Consider the following 19,958-nt stretch of genomic DNA (forward strand, 5'->3'; position numbering starts at 1 on the left):
GGAACAGTAATTAAGGATCTGGAGGAAGGTCCAGGAGGGGAAGACTGGGATTGCAACCAGAGTGCAAGAGGTGAAGATGTAATCAGCTGCTTTACCCAAGTGGCCTGTTATGAAAAATTGCATAAAATAATCACCAGTAGCAGTGATAAGTAGTTTGACCAGACAGCGAGCACTGTGGAGGGGAGGGAGCTGACATAACTCCATGTAAGACAGTTGATTTGTAGTGGACGACTGACAACTGTAATTAACAAATAGTTCTATATTGATGTTTTTAATTCTAGACCTGACAACTGAATACAAGGTTACTACTCAAATGAAAAGGCATGTTAGCAGTGCTCGTCATTACCACGCTGTTTAACACAAACAGAGAAGTAAGGGGAATTTAGGCTCCCTACATGTGTTGGAATCTGGCTGAGATGTAGAAAATTAAAGCCACTGAATATACGTTGCACATCTATTAAAAGTATCTGTATGTATTGCTTATTGTAGGAGAAAGAGGTCCAACTGCATGCTTTGAATTGACTGTTATTAGTACGTAGTATTATATTGAATACAAGTGGTAATGTAGCTGTGCCATGTGCTGTAAAGACATCACAGTGAAATAGAGCTTGTTTTGCAAATTGCTTTTTCTTTCATCTTATGCAAAATGAAATCCTTGACACGCTGTATTTCTAGTTTGAATATACACAAATGGTGCTAGTTGTAAGGCAAAATATTGTGTCTCCTTAAATCTTTACTAGTTGCAAAGTTGCTTTAAAAATATATTAAAAAAATGCTTCATCAAAAAGTACTGGAAAAGTGAAAGTGACTTAAGTAGAACTTTAAAACATATGTATTTAAAATTGAAAATTTATCAGTAGTCCAATATATGTCCATGAGAGTATTTGTAAATTTAAAGTTAGGTGTATGTTTATGGCCAGATGGAGTGATTTTCTTCAACTAGGGGTGGGGAGGGTTAGGGGGTAAAGGGGGAGAAAGAGGACTTAACCATCCATTTGTACATGCTGCGGGTATGCTCTAAAACTAAGGGAGTTATGTTCTTTTGTTTTATGTGAAAAATCTCTGAAAGTTGATTTAGCCACAATTTAAGCTTTCCTGGAGTTCTTAGGAATCAGTCTTCTGCTTACCCTAATGTAAACCAGATGGATTCATTTGAGGATAGTTCAGCCCTTGTTGACTTTCCTGAAATCCTCTTTGTTTGTTTATAGCAAGGATGACTTACATTTTGCTTAGGAGATGAAATAAAAAGCTGACTATGGAGAATGGAAGAATGAGAAGATTTACTTTCCAGCATTTACTTTTTTACATTGATAAATGTCATACCAACTGGATTTCTAAATTAATATTTAAAGTCTTTCTTGATAGCTTTCTCAGTGACCTTTTATTAATACTATGCGTGAAATATATTTTGTAATGAAACAATTAAAATATAGTGCTTTGACCATAAATTTTGTCTGTGAGACGTTTGGATGACTTTGAGCTTTGAGACATTTCTCAGACTCCATGGATAACATCTTGGCTCTGCAGAAGTCAGTAGCAAACCCCAGACTGGTAGTGGGGCCAGGACTGCATAGAGGCTGTTCTGTTTTCTCTTTAGCTTTAGTGGTGGTTGTGTTACTGCCCTTGCAGAGGAAGTACATAAAGGAAGGGGGGTGACAAAGAAAAATCTTCAAAGCTAGTGTTGGTCACTCTCTGTAACAAGTCCTAACAGCAGAAGGAAACCACCTGATCCAAGTCAGTAAATGCTCTCTCATATTAACTTAATTTTATAGCCCCTATGTAAAAGACCTTTCCTGACGCTGTTGTGTCTCAGATGGGCACAGTTCCCTTCCGTAGCGCTTTGTTGCCTTAGTGAATGTAGAGGGAGAGGTGTGATGTGGAAGGACAACACTGCTACCAGCACCTTACATTCAGAGTTGCAAGAGAGACCTTGTCTCAGCCATCAGGTAGCACATCAGCCTGGAAAACAAAGAGATCCAGCCTCGTACATGCACATAAAAATGTAGCCCACTGTACTGTGTGACTGCTAAGGGCTCTTTTTTTGTAGATTGATCCCAGTGTGGGATGCTGAATATGAAAATGAGCTCGAAATGACTTTTTAAAGTATAGCTCAGGTATCAGAGTGACTCAGGAAAATGGTAAGAATTGACAGAAGGGGTATTGGCTACAAGATGGAAACGAGCACTTCTGTAGGTGAGGGTGTGGATCTTTATATTGTGTATTTGAACCTGCCATAGTGTTGGTTTTACAGTTGTGGGACAGGGTAACTATCCTCAGGACTCAGACCCTCTCAAGGCTCAAATTACCACCTGAAAACAGTTCTTTTGATCCTTCACCCCTCTAGGCTAAGCGGTTATTATTACAGCTCTCACAGGGAAGCAAGTCCAGACTAGCTTTTGTTGACAACTGAAGTCAACAAGCAATAATAAAGAATGTTGGCCCAGACTTCACCTATACTCATCAGGGGCAGATTTAAGACAAGCAGATTTCAGAGGTTATTTGCAAATGATAATACACAGAATTTACCTTTGTTGGGTCTCAGGTTATCTCAAGGCCTGTTGCTGACGTTAATTGCCTTCAAACTCCCAGAGGTTCTCAGGGTAACTTCTGAGGAGCTCCCTGAGAACGTCGTGGGTTTGGGCACTGCCTTTTTCAAAGTAGCAGGGAATTCAGGTCCACACTCCCTCTCATCTGGAAAACGTATCATAAACTACACTGAAAGACAAAAAAAAAAACTTTTTTTTAACCCCAGGTTTTAAAATTATCTACTCTCCCATTTGAAATTGTTTCTTTAGGATGGCCATTTCTCTTCACCCAGTTCACTTCAGTTTCTTTTGCTTCCTACTAGTACACTTAAACTGCACATATTAACTGAATGTTAATCTATGCATCCCACTCCCCCCAACATTAGAAATCACCTTACAAGAAAGTTTCTTACTTTTTGACGAGCTCAGAAATGTCCTCCAGCAGAGTAAGGCTGGAGTAAGATTGATCTAGAGTAAGATTAATATCTAATCTGGAAGTGCTTTTGTGAGGCTGCCATTGCTCTGCATTGGCTATGTTGGTTGTTAAGTGTGGTCTTCAGTTGGATGATGCCATGCAGTTTGAGGCAAAAGCAGCTGAGGAGCCAGATAAATTGAGGCTGAGCTCAGACCTAAGTCACATGAAGACCGGTGGAGGAAAAGACTTTTGCAGAGGTCTCTATGCCATGTGGAAGGAACTGATCTGCATGGCTGGATACAGGTGTGGATTGCCCAGTCATCCTGCTTGTGCAAAATAGGATTAAACATCGCACATTTTCTTGGAAAGCACTTTGAATTTAACATTTGCTCCATAATCTGAGTACTGGTATGATGGTGTATTGAGGTTGAGGGACTCCAGGTGGTCACGCTGTGCACAGTGTGAGCATCTTTTGTTGTTTTGTGATATGAGCAGCTGAATATGTGGTATGAGCAGCTGAACATGTGGCAAATACTGATACTCTGTTACTTGCAACTGGAATCACTGAATACCCTGAGTGGCAGCTTTTGAAAGGAAGTTTAAAAAGCATCGATACAAAATGTATCTACATTTCTATTTGAGCACTTGGGAGAGAATTTATGATGTATAGATAGAGTTCATAGATGTTTCAAGCATTTCATATGTGCGTTTAATGGAATGGATTGCCACTTTACTGAACATAGTATTAAATCGGCTCTGTTAATTGAAAAAGATTTTTCACATTATTGCTAATGATGTGACACAGTTTTGTTAGAGATGGTGCATAAAACAGTGCTACTTGAAGTGACATTAATGTATGCATTTAAATTCCTTCTTTTCCATTTATGTGCATTATTGATTTTATTTCATTGCTGGGGAGATAATGGATTTATAATTAGAGTACAGTCACTGTAATCAATGATGAGATTATTAGACTTATAAATAGAACTTTAAAACTGCGATGAGGTAATTTCCCAGTGTAACGAAGGATCAATAATTAGAGGTTTGCTTTGAATCTTAAAGTAGTACTTGTAAGATTTGAGCATGAAATACTTCTAGGGAAGTGAGTCCATATAAATCATTATACAAATTGATGTTGCAGTTTTGCCTTTTTCCGAAGTTGGCCAATTTTTTTTTATTACTGCTTTACTTTGATGCTTGAATGCTTATGAGTTAATTCCTCTGGGTTTACACAGCTTCCACTGTCTCAAAATTGTACAAGCTTGTTCTTTTCTGATAACTAATTTGAAGGAAGTGTTTGAAAGGTGACATAGGCAGGAGCCCGTTGCTGTATTTTTGGTGCTATTGGGCAAAGATCGTGGGTCTGCTATTCAGAGGTTCTCCCCCTTCTGCTTCTCAAAAGTCGGGGTGGTAAAGTTGGTCAAGGCAGTCAGCTGTTGTAGGGAGAAGATAGTGAGAGGATGAAGAGGGGGCCCTCATGATGCTTGCCTTGGGAAGGGTCTGAGTTTAGCTGATCTCTGCAGAGTAGCTGTGCAGATACTGTCTTCCTTCTGATCAGCCTCTCCTGATGACTCTGAAGTACTTGTGGGGTCCTATGGGAGTTGCACAGCCTCCCTGCTTCTTGTTAAGCTACGAAAGACTCTAGTGAAAAGATGGATGTGAATGATAAGAACATAAGAAATATCCTACTGGGTGTGAGCTGCAGCACATCTTGCCCAGGGCTGTCTCCAGCAGTGGAACAACAAAAGGTGTTTAGGGAGAGCTGTGGAGCCTGGCTGCTTTCTGCATTCTGCTCATAACACTCAGCCTGAACAGCTGGGGAGGTCTGAGGGACACACCTCTGTCTGTTACCTCTCTGTCTCTGCTTATAGGCCCGTTGTCCAGGAATTTATCCAATTCCTCTCTGACCCTGCTGACATTCTGTGCCTCCATGACCACCTTTGTCAGCAGGTTCCATGAGTTTGCTACCCTAGTACAAAGAAGTACTCGCTTTCTTTCGTCACCTTTAAACTTAGACCCAATTAGTTTCGTTGGCTGTCACCTGTACCTCGTAATACAAGCATGGGTGAACAGCAATTCTTCATTCAGGTTATCTACTACCTCAGTGACTTGGTAGACCTCAGACAGATGCCTCTCAGCCTTCCCTTCTCTCAGAGATAGTCCCAGCCTCTTTCATCTGTCCTCCGAAGGCAGCTGCTCCATCCTCTCAACCATTTGACAGACTTGTTTGCCTGTCATTTCCATAACTCCACTACCTCTGTATTCAGATGCAGGACTAGAACTGCACCAGCTACTCAAAATGCGGACACCCCCCTTCTTTGTTCTTAGTACGCTGCATTGTGATGTCCAATATCTGGTGTTTTCTTAGCTGCTGCTACATCTTCAATTACAGGTTTCAGAAAACTGCCAATAACTCTTAGATCTTCCATGAGCTGTAACTGCCAGATCTGAGTTCAGCATTCACAGAAGATCCAGAGTTAGAAGGGCTGCGATGAGGTCGCCTCCAAGCCCTCTCTGGGCTGAACAAACCAAGAGATCTCAGCTGCTCCTCATACATCCAGACCCTTCACCATCTTTGTTGCCCTCTTCATGTAGCCAGGGCTTGTATCTCTTCAAGTGAGATACTAGGCAATGGGTGCCTTGTACTTAGTAGCTGTCAGGTAAATTGTTCTTGAGGGATGCTCTCTTTCAAGCAGTTATATGTGGCATATAAGCACTTCAAGCATGATTGAAAAAGAAATTAGGTATGACAGTCTTCTGGCCACATTTGCCTTTTATTTGCTGACATTATATGTCAATCATTATAATAACATAATAAATATATTCAAATTGTATTAATAAGGACCTGTAATTCTTGGGAACATGATTATTCCATTTTGTAGAATAGAGAAAGCAAGGCATGGTGAAACTTTGGTTGAGTTGCCTAAAGTCATTGAGAAATTGTATTTTACTGCAGCATCAGGAAGGCGACATAAGTTCTTCTGCTTCAAAGGTCTGCACATGTCCTGTGCTTTGTTGTTAGAGATGCTTGTGGCCTGTGGAAGTCAGTCCTAATGGAAAAGCATTTGTCTTCTAGCAGGAAAACAAATCCTAAGCTAATGGAAATTTGCACTATTGTGAGCTTGTTAATGAATTCCTTTGCTTGCTCATATCAGCCTCTGACAAAAAGCAGGGATTCAACTGTACATTTCTCCATTTGAATAAACAGTTCATTTTTAATTTTGACCACAATGGTAAATTAAAATACCCTGAGCAGTACACAGCTATGTATTTTGGCTTTGGAGGCTGTAGCTATTGTAATACATGTCAGCAGAGAGGGCTTTGAGCAGCATTTTCTGATGCTTGCCTTGAGGCATTAGAAGAAACAGTTCCTCTAGTCTGGTTGCTTTAAACTGACTGCACATGTAAAGTCCTGATTTTGAGTGTGTTTATATTCAGCAGGATCTATGCCCTTCTTGATACCTCTTTTTCATGTTCCCCAACTTTCTAAGTGGTGGGTTTTGCACGTGCAGATGGGGGGGGGGGGTGACGTTTGTGTGACTGGTGGTCAGAGAGCTGTGAAGGAGGATAAAGAGAGCACTGCTTGCTGCATCTTCCTGCGCTGCTGTTCCCCGTGGTTGAAATGTGAGGCCGCTTGTGTGGGTGCTGAAGCTCTGGCCATAGAAGGCTGTGGGAGAATGAGAGGGGATGGTGTCATTGCAAAGGTGTGAAGGGAAGTGGGAGGGCTGCAGGTTCATCATTGCCCCTGGCATCTTTGTAGTACCAGAGCTCTGGCTGCAGAGACCTTCCTGCCTGGGAACATGAGAAGACTGAAGGAAGGAATGGGTGCTTCGGAGGAAAAGGAGGCTTGCTCACAACCTTCATAAATCTCTCTGGAACCTAACAACACAGTTTAGCTGAGGTGTGGGATGGGATGATATCAGGAGCCCCTGGTTATAGGGGAAAAAAGCTGCCTCTTCTTCCTTGTATTACTAAAGATATCAGTGCTGGAAGTACTTCGGGTGTTCATGTCCTGCAGCTGAACAGTGATGTCCTTCCAGGAAGCACAGACTGCTCATGATTTCTGATAGTGAAAATCCAAAACCTTAAACTGTGTTCGTAATTCAGGTATTAGTCCAAAAAGAAAGGGCTCTGAGGTTGCCTTTGGGTCTCCTACATTACTTTCCTGTCTGATAGTAAACAGGCCTTCCTATTTCTGTTTAATTCTACTTTTGTGTGATTTTCCCCTTCTGCCTCATCTTTAGAGATCAACAATAAGCCAGGCATTAGTAACTCTCATAGAAAATCTGGATTGGGGAAAGGGATGTTATGCTCTGCAATTTATGAGCATCGTGTGTTCAGTGCGACTCAAAGTCTGAAAGTACAGGTTTAGGCATTCTTGTTACCACATCGCAGCTGCAGGTTGTAAAATGACTTCAGTAGTGTATTGTAGTTATAAAATGCCCTAGTTATTTTATAATGAGCCCCAGCAGAAACATTGTCAAAGGATAGTAAAAAGTTTGTCCAGAACACGTTTCACTTCAACCTGATGTATACTGCACGGTTAACTTTATGTGATGCTGGTCAACCTGGGAGGGAGACATTTCACATAGAAGATGTATGCAGGACTTATCCGCGCTTGAGGGGAAGGAGGGTTTATAGCATGAGCATTGCCCAGGTAGAGATTTACGTCACATTTGTTCCAGCTAGTAGGTCATAAGGATTTTAGCATAAATCATGTAGGGGGGGAGTTATTATTTTACCATATACAAACAATAGCCTTAATATATTGTAAAATTGTTAAATCAAGCAGTTTTTACAGTTTAATTGGCTGTGACGTTCTAGTCTAAAAGTGGAAAATAGCAAGTTAAAGTGAATACTTAAAATTCTGCTGGTCTGTCTGTGAGTTGAAAAGGGGTAAAAACAGCCTGGGAGAGGGGGGGATGCCTCAGCAGAGACTGAGGCTTGATCTTGCTAGAGCTTCACCTGTGATTCACTAGTGAAATTCTGCTGAATGCTTTCATCATGGGACCAGTTTTTGGAAATAAAATAAATGGTATTGAGTTCTGACTTTGGTTACACTGATGTCTATCAGACATGTTTTTGTAATTTTTTTCCCTTCCCACTTCTGTGAATTCATCCTTAAGGACAAAGTATTAATACTTCCACTTAGACATTGTATCCGATTACTTTCTTTTGCAGCTCTATCCAGACTTCTGATTTTCTTTTTACAATCACAGTGCTGACCAGGGAATGATCTATTTTTCTCTGCGTGGATTTTTATCTTCCTGTGTTTGCTTTTTTCCTGTCACCAGGCTCACATTTTGCACAAGTTGCAGGGACAAAGTGACAGCACCTAATTTGGCTTTTTTTGGGGTCTGTGAACAAAGATCAATGTCCAGAGAATGGAAATACTCAGGAAAGTGGAAACACTATGGCTTAGTTTTTAGCTTTGCACTTCAAACTTGCTGAGAGCTTGTTAGAGTTGTAATTGCCCTTTAGATGGTAATGACAGCATACTGCATACCTGGAAATTAAATCTATGGCCAACCTTTCTACAGTGTGATTTAGACAAGCCTGACTTGTTTAAACCTGGGCAGATGTTTCCAGCCACCTGGTCACAGCAGGGAGCCCATGTGCTGGGAATCGGGGATGGGGCGGGGGCTGCCCTGCTCTGCCCAGCACATCTCCGCAGCCCGAGGATGTCAGGTTGCCTCTGTCTCTTCTTGCCCTCGCCCTAAGCCTTCGGGCAATTTAACCAGGAGCAATCTGTGCTGCGGTTGCTTGCTGTGGACCTGCCAACCTCAGTTGCACGTGTGGATGCTGCCAGCCAAAATGCAGTCCATCCAGCTGTGCTCCCATGCCCTCAGGATGGGCATGCCAAAACCCTCCTGTCACTGACGCAGGCACTGATATGAAGCGCAGAGACATTGGCGGGCATGAACCTGCAAAACACCTGGTGTCATATTTTCAACCCTTGCCCTTGCTGTGCTGTTACTGGTACCAGTTCCTCTGTGGCTTCAGAGTAAGGGGAAGGAGCCATACAGAGCAGTTTTGGAAATCCTTCCTTTGAGGATTGGCTGCTTTCCAGAGGGTTAATGGATTTTGTCACACCCAACTTTTTCTAAGAAAATAAAAACCATTAATCTCTGGATGGAGGCCTGTGACGTTTAAAATATTCAGTAACACTTTATAGTGACAGGGTTGTGATTTCTGTGTTTGATCATGAGTGATTTATGAGAATTTAGTAAACAGAGAAGCGCAGTTCCCTTTCAGCCACATGCTGGAGTCTTCTCCCTGTGCAAACTTGTGTGCTTAAAAAAAAACCCTGCAGAGCTGCTCCTGTTCCTCTAGAGAAATATTTTCCACAGGCAGTTCCCAGAAGAGCATGGATTGAGATGAAGGAGAGGCATGAGGTAATTCCCATGCTTAATTTAAAAACAAAGCTCACTTACCTCACTTGTACCCCTTCAGCATCTGTAAGTGACACAAGCAGAAACCATACTGTGACAAACTGGAGTGTGCAGAGGGTCCGATTTATCACTGTTTAGTGTTTCTGCCTCAGGGCAAATGACTAGGACCTGACAAATTTCCTCATACCTGAACTGGATTTTCTTGAACCAGTAACAGTCCTGGTATGCAGCTGCAAGGAGGGATGAGCCCATGGAGCTGTTTCTCCTAATGCTTCTGTGTCCTCCCTGGTTTGCTGTTGTCCTCAGGTAGTCTGATTTCTCTTCTTCCCTGTGATCCATCTTCGCCTTTCTGTACTTCACTCAGCTGGGACGGTGCTGGTCCCCTAGGGCTGTGGTGGGCCAGCCTCAGATGTCCAATTTTCCAGAAGAAATGGAAGGACTTAGGAGCCTAAATGCAGGAGCAAGTGTGTGGGATTGCAGCCTGGAGGTGTCTCAGGACATGTCCTCCTGGGCAGCCATGTGCCTGTTTGGTCCCCGTGCCAATGGGGCTGCCCGCCTGGTTTCCACCAAACCTGCAAACCATGCACAGAGCTGAAAATGGGCAAGATGGGAATGTGGCTATCAGCGTTTTAGCCATGTAGCCATCTCCAATTTGGAAAGCTGAAGTGAGCTCCCAACTTATTTACCCATGTTGAAATGTTGCCTTAGATAGGGATGCTGCAAGTGCCTGTAGGAAGGCTGACCCTGCCCTCCTCATCAGCTGAGAGATGTCACTCCCGTAGTGAGCTGAACGTGGTTGTGCTGGAAAGTCCTTCCACTTTGTATGGTGCAAGCAGTCCTTGAATCTTAAACTGGGAAGAGCTTGTTTGGCTTTTTTTCCAGCTTCTCACTGAGAGGTAGCATCAGTTTTCCTGCAGTGTTTAAGAATTTTAATTGAGTAATTGAAGACTTAGTGAAAAAGGTATGGATTGTCTTCCACGCTAGTCCTATGATGAATTTTTTTATCTCGCATGTCTTATTTCACTTTCCTCTCTACAAGAGTCAATGCATTCTCCTTAGCTTCCCCTCATCCTCCTTTGATATAAATTAAATGCATAGAACTGTGAATAATACTGCCAAATTTACCTAAAAATTACAGTTTGAGTTTTAGAAGTGTCTAATGATTCTGGGAATGGCAATTTACAGATATCCAGTTTAGATACGTTGGCTAGCAAACTGGTGGTTGAAAAGTATAAACCATCTGCTATCTGAAAAATGAGGTTTGATTTGGATATTTCAAGTTAGATGCCTGATATACCCACAATCATTGGTCTCTTTAAGAAATGTGGGCTTTTAAGTTCTCATAGAAGAAAAAAAGTGCTGAAGAAAGCATGTATGTTATCAATTTCTTATTTTTTTTTTTTTGTTAAATGTGAATAGCTTTATGGGAACTGACCTGTCAGAAGACAAGTAGAGCGTTTACAAAGAAGCAAAACCTGGTCTGGTTAACAGATTCCTGTCAGTTCTTGTAAATCTAGCCTGCTTTGCTGTAAAATTCCCTGAAGTTTCATGCTAACTCTACAGATTTTAGTTTTAACTTCAGATTATGCTGTCACTTAGGTTATGCATGAGTATGATTGGTTAGAAACATGTTGCTTTTGCATTCCTTTTTCAATATGTTGTTTAAATGTGCTTTTCTTTGTTTCAAAATCCCGCTGTCTAATACAGCTCCATTAAAAGTGAATGGAAAAATACATTTGAGGAATTCAGCTTGACCCTGTAATTTTTAATCTGAGCCAGTGCACGTGACGGAGGGTTGTGGTTGTTTTCCTGGCAGAACACGTGGGAATATTCAAGCACTACTGCTAGTCTGGCAGCAGCTGCTGGTAGGGTTCCTCTCTCTTGTTGGCCGCTGGGCATGGCAGGCCCTTGGCATGCCAATCTGCAAGGCCCACGTACCAGCTCCAGCATTTCTCACCCCTTCTCTTCAGGAACCAGTCTTGCTCCACCTAGCTTCATCGCTTTGCTGTGTAACTCTACTTTCATCACTCAGATCGCTTAATTGGGCGAAGCCCAGGGTGAAGCATAGCACCGTGTGTGCCAGTAGCGACACGGGGCAGCCTGGTGTTAGAGCTGATGCAGCAGCTTAGGTCAAAGATCATAAGTCTGCCTTTTCCTCATCAGCATTTGATTGTTTCTGTGACTTCTGTGTCACGTGTTCTTGTGCTGGTTATTCTCCTATGCATCTGGTGCAGATTGCTTAATTCATACATTGCTAAGCCCATAGTAAGCTCTGCTTATCAGTAGTGCTTTGTGTTGGTTTGGCTAACTCAGAAGGTGGCACATTTGGATCTTTCCCAGTCTGCTTTTTTTCTTTTTTCCTCGTGCCATATACTTTCCGTAGTTGGTGTAGGTTAATAGCATACACTTGCTGCTTCAATTTGTTCATGCTCAAGTACCTGTTTTATTCACCACCTACCTCACAGTCCTCCTTACTCCATTACTTAATTTTTAGCAAGTAACCGCATGAGCAGATCTCATCCTTTTCCAGGTATCTCAGTTCCTGGTTGTCCATGTGTGGTGGTTTAACACCAGTAGATCGTGGCAGGGATAGTTTTCATTTTTCTGAGTATGTGTTGCTGGCACACCATTTTTTTGTGCCATTCTTGACCTCTAGTGGTGTTCGGTCTCAGCTTTTTTACCTGCATTGTTAAAATATTTGATCTCTTGAGACTTCTGTATGACAAAGTGAAGGGATTTTTTAGAGGGTTATTTAAAGCTTCAAGTTAGGCTTTTAGCACAAGTAACTTCACTAGGATTAAGTTAATCTGTGTGAATATTGTTCTGTGTCTCAGCCTCAGATCTCTTAGGTGAGGTCTATAAAAGTGCTTTTTGGTGTGGCAGTCTAGGGTAAAGCATTAGTCAGCCACTCCATAATACTGATAATATTAATCTTTAAAGAGCAGACGTTTGGAAGAGCTGAGTGCACTTTCTTCTTCTTGACTTCTCTGGGAACTGGGAATTCAGCACTCAGAACCTATGGGAATGAGTCCAAATGAAACTCCAGACAGCCTTTCATGCATCAGTCAAACACTGCTTGGTTGGCAGAGTTTTCTTATACTTGATACCTAATAATGGGGTTACCTCAGTTCTCACGAGAACAAGTCTGTTTTTTTATTGTATGAGGAAGTTGAGGGTGTGCATAGCTGGGAAGGCGCTGTTACCGAGTCTGTGTATCTGTAGTTGTAAAACATGATCTATGGCAGCACAAAATTTAAAATTTGGTGGCATCCCAGGAAGTACTTAATTGCGTTTGTGCTTCATTACAAGGCTGTCTCCTTTTCCGTAATTTATTTTAGCTAATTAGTTGGAAATGTCAAAGTAGTATTTCAGATGACAGAAATATCATATATTATCATACATGAAGCAATTAACTCTTTTGACAAATATTTATTGTGGTGTCTTCTTTAATTAAATCTTTAGTACTCCTAGACAGAGAGCAGGTTTTCCCTAAAATGAGTCCTTCCCAGCACTGTCAATGAGTATTTGACTGATGGGACTTAATTGAACTTGATTCTGAAGGAGGTAGTGGCCTTGGCATCATGATGTCGACGTGACACAATGTCACAATACAAATGTCTGATTTTTTGGCAAAATCCCCAAACAACCACCTCCTTCCAGACTCTGTCTCAGATACCACAGATAGGTTATGCTGGAGAAGATGCATCTCCAGCCACTCCTCTTTTCCCACTGGAACAGTTTGCAGGAGACAAAAATGCCAGGTACTTGTGCTGCTAAGATGCATAATGCAGACAAGCAGGGCTGTATACATGTTTTAAAAAATCAATTTTTTTATTTAGTTCCTGGAGTTATTCATGTGGAAACGTTACAAATGTGACCGTTTGGTTAGTTCCTCTTACACAGATAGGTCTCGTAGATGATGTGCCACTGAGAAATAATTCCTGACAGTTACAACTGAACCAGATAAACAGTTCTGCCAGCTCCCAAATAACACTGTAAAACAATGGGTTCTGCTTATCGTTTTCCATTTCTTCATGCCTGTCAAACTATTTAACTGCACATTACCCATCACAATAGGTCTCTGTGTTATTCTGCTTGTCTGTTACAGTCATGGTTTTTACCTACTCTATTGCAGGACCTTCTGTGGTACACCTGTCCACTTGTGTCTCTCCTCAGCCACTGTTGGTCTTCACGTTTGCCCTTGCAAAGACACTCTCCGGAAGCACTGTATGTAATTGCTCCATGTCATGCAAGAGTATTAACCTGTATATGTGTTTTTTTCTCTTTTTTTCCAGGCAGAAACAGCACCAGAAAGTGGCCGGGATGGACCCAGCGTTCAGGTCAGCTCAGGGCAGAACAACTCGGACCCCACGGGAACAGGTGGCTCAGTGGCCTCCCAGAGCTTGGTGGCTCCAGCCGGAGTCTCGGCAGGTACCTCAGCTGCAGCTTCATTCTTCATAAGGTAGTTTGTCATTTTTCTGTTTTCTGTAAATGCTTATGGGTGTTCAAATGGTTGTGAAATGCTTTGAGTCTTTGCTGCAGGTAGAAGGTGGAGCATTTGGTGCTGGTTGCTGAGAGGTGGAGTTGGTCCTGTGGTTGTGACTGTAGCTTTCCACTGCCACAGGGGAGCAGGGATGTGATGGTGACATCCCCTTTCTCACTCTGGACGCCTGAGCAGGAACCTCATTTGATCAAAACCCAATAATATGTGCTGTGCTGGTCTTTGTATAGTCCTTAATGGACATTTCTACCTGTAGCCAATCTGTTATTGCATAGGTTTCCTTGAAGCAGAAGCTGAAGTAATGAAGCTTTTCCACTCTGATCGAAATTAGGAGGTTTTTATTTGCATTTTTATTCAGTAGCATGGCCGGATGTGCAAATGGAAGTTTTTTTTCCCCGCAGTTGGTAACAACAGTTAAAAACAATTTAAGACATTAGTTTTTTAGCAGCAGCCTAGAACAATCTTTTTTTTGGTTCTTGGGTCTTATAATGAAAATAAGCTGTTGGTTTTGTTTGTGAAATGTTTGTTGTAATTAGCACTGTTGATTAAATGCAATGTGCTCTCAAGCAGATGGTATTTAAAACAACAAAATTCAGGGCTTTGTACTTGCATTCCAAACTCCTTTTTTAATTCAGAACTGAGCATGTTTTTAGACAATATTGAAAAACGTATGTCTGTGAATGGCATTAAAGTAAAATTTATGCACTAACGATCATTTTTATCATGTAAAAATTGTATTGTTTCTCTTAATCTTTAATTCTTTTTGCAACATCAAAAAACAGAAAAGGAAGTTTAGTGTAAGTTATAATCTGATCTCAAAAAGAGCTCAGCTTCCCAAGTCCTGTTAGAGAAGACCGTGGTACAATGAGTCTGAACCATTATACGCCTACATACCACCATGCCTATGTACGCAAGAGACTGGGAAGGGTCTACCCCAAGTATTGCGTATGGAAGTTCTAGCTTTGAGTCTGTGCCTGCAGGCTTAAAGTCAACACAGAAATGGTTGACAACAGAGGATAATCCACGTGAGATAGTTGCATGAAGTTAGTGGAAGTAGAGAGGAAATTAAGGGGAAAAGCTCAGTTAGACATTTGTGGCTTTTTTTTTTAGTTACCTAAATAAGGACAGATGAATCCACTCTAACGTACCTAGAGTGGACAGCATCACAGCTTTTATTACAGTATTTCATATTGTGGGTGTGAACAGTCTGATTTAAATTACTTTTTTTTTTCAGGGTGAATCTGTATGTTCTAAACTAATGTAAAGGCTAACTTTACATTAGCTAAGCTGGAGAATTCAGAAAATAAAACAACCCCCTTAGAATTGAAAGAAAGAAATTGGTGCATAATAATCTGAAATAACATCCCAAATGTTTTCCTCCCAGTGATAATTCTGTCAGTGGTCAGCAAAATGCATTTCTGGTTTTGTTGTAAAGAAATGGATCCTTGCTAATGATTGTCATTGACTTAATTCAAAGATTCTTGAAGTCAACAGCAAGACTTCAAATGACATCACTGTATGTTGGATTAGGCCCTAATTGCTTCTCATGAATCTGTCTTTGCCCTGAGTGAGCTGGAGTTTTATAGCTAGCACATAGCTGCTAAAGCTAAAACATTTTAAAACCCATTAGTGCATTGCTTATTCCCTACCCGTGTTTCCTCTGTTCAAAATTCCCTTCAAATTTTAACCAAATAATAGGCCTGGCTGATTTTTTTTTTTTTTTTGCACAAAGCACTTGTGCGTTTCTTTCTTTTAACAGTCATCAGTTATCTGAAGTAGTTTTGTAGCATTTTCATGATCTTTACTCACAATGTGTTGCAGCATTAATTTCTCAGTCTTCCAGAGTCCATCTAAGAATCTTTTGTTCCCTAAAAGCAAGCACTCAAGAAACAAGTTCAGTTATTGAAAACACAGATTGAAATGCAGAAAATCATATGAAAGTAGGGGGAGAGAGATTCAGTTTGATCCACGGCAGTTGCACATATGTCGAGCAGGTTCTCAGGTGGATACCATTGCCTAGTCCTGGCCAGGCGTCTCCATCCCCATTGGCCTTAACCTTCTCCTGCTGCTCCCCCTTTGCTTCTGATGCCTCCTGCCACGGGGACCTACAGAACAAAGCTTTGGTGCTGCCTCTTCCTTTCAATCCTGAGGTATGTAGTTCTCAGGACAAGAGGAGAGGAAGAGGGGGAAATCTTCAGGGGTGAAGAGAGACAGATGCTAGCAGAAATTGTGATAGAAGGATATCAATGGTTCCAGTGATTTTCTTCAGTCCTGGTAGGATATCAGGGTTATTTGATCTAATCTTTCCAGTCCCATCTCTTCCATCCCTTTGCACCATCCAGCTTACAGCACTTGGTGGAAGGTCATCCCTGCCTTTGAATCCTTTGCAGTATCATCCTTTTCTCTGTCCTTCATCTCTCATTCAGCTAATTCTCTCTCAGCAAGCACCTTGAGATAGAAGACCAAGCAAGCACCTTGAGATAAAATGGCATTGGCATTATGCTGCAGTCCCTATTCATTGTAATTTCTAATTCTTTCCTTACCTCCTTTCCTTCTCCTCTCAGCCACTTAAACTGTGAACTTCATAGCAGAGCCAGTCTGTTACTTGAGTTGTGCAGAGCCTGGCACATTTTTTTTCCTTGTTTGCTACTGGAATAAATGCAGTTAATATACTGATGATTTTGTACACACTTTTTTTCTAAAATCCTGCCCTCTTTTTGAACAACTCTACTGAGTACTTCCATCTTCACAGGAGTCCTTTTGAAAAAGGGAAAGTAGATGGGACTCTACCTTGGGAAAAAGGTGGTTTTGTCATAGAAATAAACTAGCTAGGCAAAAATATGCATGTATATTAACTCTCAGTGTATTGGGGTGCATGGTTAGTTAGTTTGGACGACAGAGTCTTCATAGGTTTCTTGTGGAAGCTGCGTCTGTGATTTACTTAGCAGCAGTAACAGTAGATCCAGAATTTTTCACAGGAATAAAGGCTTCCAGTAGTCTTCTTCATGAAGTAGCATTAACTGTGTTTGTACAGGTCCTAGCACAATTAGCTTTTGGGCTGTGGCATGGTTTGCTGGCAGCAGATAAATGTCTTTTTCACATTAAAACTAGAGTCTCTATTCAGTGAAATAGCACCCTTTGACTCTTGCTTGTGGGCTGGCTTGTTCCTGGGAAGGGAGGAGGTCTGTGCAGCTTTTTTTTGGGTTTACTTGTTTTTTACTCCACTTTGCTCCTCAGTGAGAGTTATAGCTTTGTGTATGTAGGGTCACAAACTCAGAAGACAATACAGAAGGGTTCATGTCCTTACATGAAAAAAAAAAAAAAAAAAAACCTACAGCAAAATCTTTACCTGGTTGTGAGAGGTACATGTAGTTAAAATTAATATCTTTAAGATAGTCTTTGCTGTGAATGCATTGGTTTTGTTAAGCATATGTGAAGCCAAAATTTACATATTCATCCAGAGCTCTTTCTCATTTGAATGTCATATTTAATTTCTTCAAGATTAATTATGTTGTGCTTTTCAAAAAAAAAAAGGGGGGGGGGAAGAAAAGCATTTTATTCATTACCTAGAAATGCAGAGTGTCTAGCACAGAAGTGCTAAGTATTCAAAATCAAAGCCAAATATTAGAAACAGCAGACAGAAGCGTATTAAGAAATTAAATCAGTTTTTAAGCCTTTTTCCCTCACTCTGATCTGTCATAGAAGGAGAAAAGCTTTGATTAACGTCTGACTTTGTCACACAAGCAAATTGCCAGACATTGCTCAATGGTCATGTTACTGAAGGACTGGAGGATTTAAAAGAAAATGCAGCTTCTCAGTAGGTCACTGTCAGAATAAGAAAGCCTGAGCAAAATGTACAGCTCATGGGCATTGATGGGTGTGAAGAGGTTCCCAGTTTACCCTTACAATGCAGGTGACGCTTAACCTCTAGTATTCCTCAGATTTAAGAAAAATGGAGGTTGCTTTGACCATTGGCATGGAGTGAGTGATGCCTCGCTGCTGTAGTGGCTCCACACTTTGAACCTGTTTCCAGGGCCGTTTCCTTTTTTTTATTCTTCTTTCTCTCTCTCTTTTTGTATAAGCGACCTGAATGTGCAATTACCAAGTGAAAATATGCAAGATAGCTGTAGGACTCTTCCGTGGTCTGAATTCTCTTATGCTCACAGCTAAGCAAATATTGGCTTATTGTGGTAGAAAGCTGTAATAAGCTGTCAGGTCTTTTGTCAGACAGACACCTGGGGAAGAGAGGCTGTGGTGTTTCCACGAACAGGCAGCAGGGCAGTGAGGAGGACGAGAATGGGAATGCACTTTGGAAGAGGTTAATTGCCTAAAAAGAACATGCCACTCCCTTGGGAGAAGAATCAAGGCCCCCTAAAAATTGAAGCCGTCGGGTGATTTTTGCCTGTTGGTGGCTGGTAGCAGTCGTGGCGGCGCTGCCTGTGCTGCTGGCTGGGGTTGTGGAGCTTTGGTGGGAGCGTGGCTGTCTGGCCTTGGTGCCCCAAGGCGAGCTGGAGGGAAGGTTTGAGCAGTGATGGGGCAGCTGAGAGGAATCAAAGCAATTTAGAAGGAATGATGTATAAAGCCAAGAAACCCTGAGCAAGGTTGAGCAGAAGACAAGCTGTATTATATTGCCTTTCTTAAATATTAATCATCTTTGATAGTGGATTATTTTTGTGTCTTTTCAGGCTGGTTTGGTCAGAGGGTTGCACTTGCTGCCACGGGACCACTGACTTTGAGGCAGGGAAGGAGCCGTGTATATGCAGCTGTTTTCCCTCACATCTGCCTCCTTTTGTTTGATGAATTACTCTTCCAAACATAGCACTCAGTATGCGCTCACTAGTTTCTAGGTCTCTATATCATTTGCAGTGTTGCTGGGCTTTGCTAGATTAAAACCAGTTAAGTTAATAAATCTGGAGAATCATAATGGTGAATCACACCCATTATCTTTCCACTCTCGTCATATTCCTGCGTGTTTGGGAAAGCTGTGTCAATTTAGACATGACATAAAACATTACACATGATACACTTTTTGCAAGCAGCTTTTCTTAACAAGACATAACATACAAGCTCTGAGTAATGTAATTGAACATCTTAAGAGTTAAAATAAGCATAGTCGTCTTTTCCTTGATTCAGGATATTCCATCATATTGTAATGCCTGTGAGTTGTGGATTAAAGAATCTAATTATTCACTAATGAGCAGTAATGGTACATATAAACTAAGGGTCACTATCCTATTACAGGCACCTGATGGTTCACTGATAAGCATTTGGTCATTAGATTGACCATAAAATATAGTCAATAATTGAGGTTACTCATAGAGCAGACACCTTATCAGCTCTAGGCATGGTGGGACAGCTTGTCAGTACTCTGTGTACTGATTGTGCTGTGACTGAGCATATGATTAGGGTATTGAAGCAGTCTGTATCTAATGAAACTGCAGGAAAGGCATAGCAATATTAGCACAACCACTAAATGACTAATGTGTTTTTGTTCCAAGCCTCAGACACTTCAATTAGTTCCAATAAACTCTGATCTAGTGTAGCGGTAGGCAGAGGATTCAGATATTTTGTGCACAAGCTTTCATTACACTAGTCAAAATTTGTAACGTTTCGGGGACAGATGAAATCTGCATGGCTTTGAATGAAAAACGATGGAAATAATAAAGGCTGTCATTACCATTTTTACTTCACTTTTTCAGTTTTATTTTCGCATTTTTTTCAGATTCAGAATCCTTTCTGAGACAATAGCTGCTGCCTGATTTAAAAGATGAAGCTGACAGTAGCAAATTAGATGTCTACATGTTCTGCTTTAAGATCCACTCATGCAGTTCATGTAGGCTTGTGCATATAGATCTAAACTTGGAACGTTCCTTAGCATTTTGTACCATATGGAACATTAGTCAAATAGCCTGCCTCTTGAAGGCTTTTGTAGAGGTATTGATTTTACTGTGCTTCAAACTGTTGCTGAGAAAATAACCTCAGAACCATTCTTTTATGATTTTTTTATTTTCCGTGAGGATGCCTTAACTTTCATAAATTATTTAATATGGTGAAGGATGCAAAATGCCTTTTGTCTTTCTGAACTGCTGTTCAGGCGTCTGTGATGCGACCTTGGAAAGTAACCA

General features: G+C 41.3%; 1 protein-coding gene across 1 annotated transcript in view; it reads left to right on the forward strand.

Moving 5' to 3' along the window:
* KIF26A (kinesin family member 26A) overlaps positions 1-19,958 on the forward strand; it is a 100,334-nt gene that overhangs the window by 37,633 nt on the left and 42,743 nt on the right. Inside the window, exon 4 of the mRNA XM_066998418.1 lies at positions 13,628-13,794. Within this exon, the coding sequence (XP_066854519.1) occupies positions 13,628-13,794 (167 nt within the window). The remainder of the gene's footprint in view (positions 1-13,627; positions 13,795-19,958) is intronic.

This window comes from Anser cygnoides, chromosome 5 (genome assembly GCF_040182565.1).
Source record: "Anser cygnoides isolate HZ-2024a breed goose chromosome 5, Taihu_goose_T2T_genome, whole genome shotgun sequence".
Taxonomy (NCBI): Eukaryota; Metazoa; Chordata; class Aves; order Anseriformes; family Anatidae; genus Anser; species Anser cygnoides.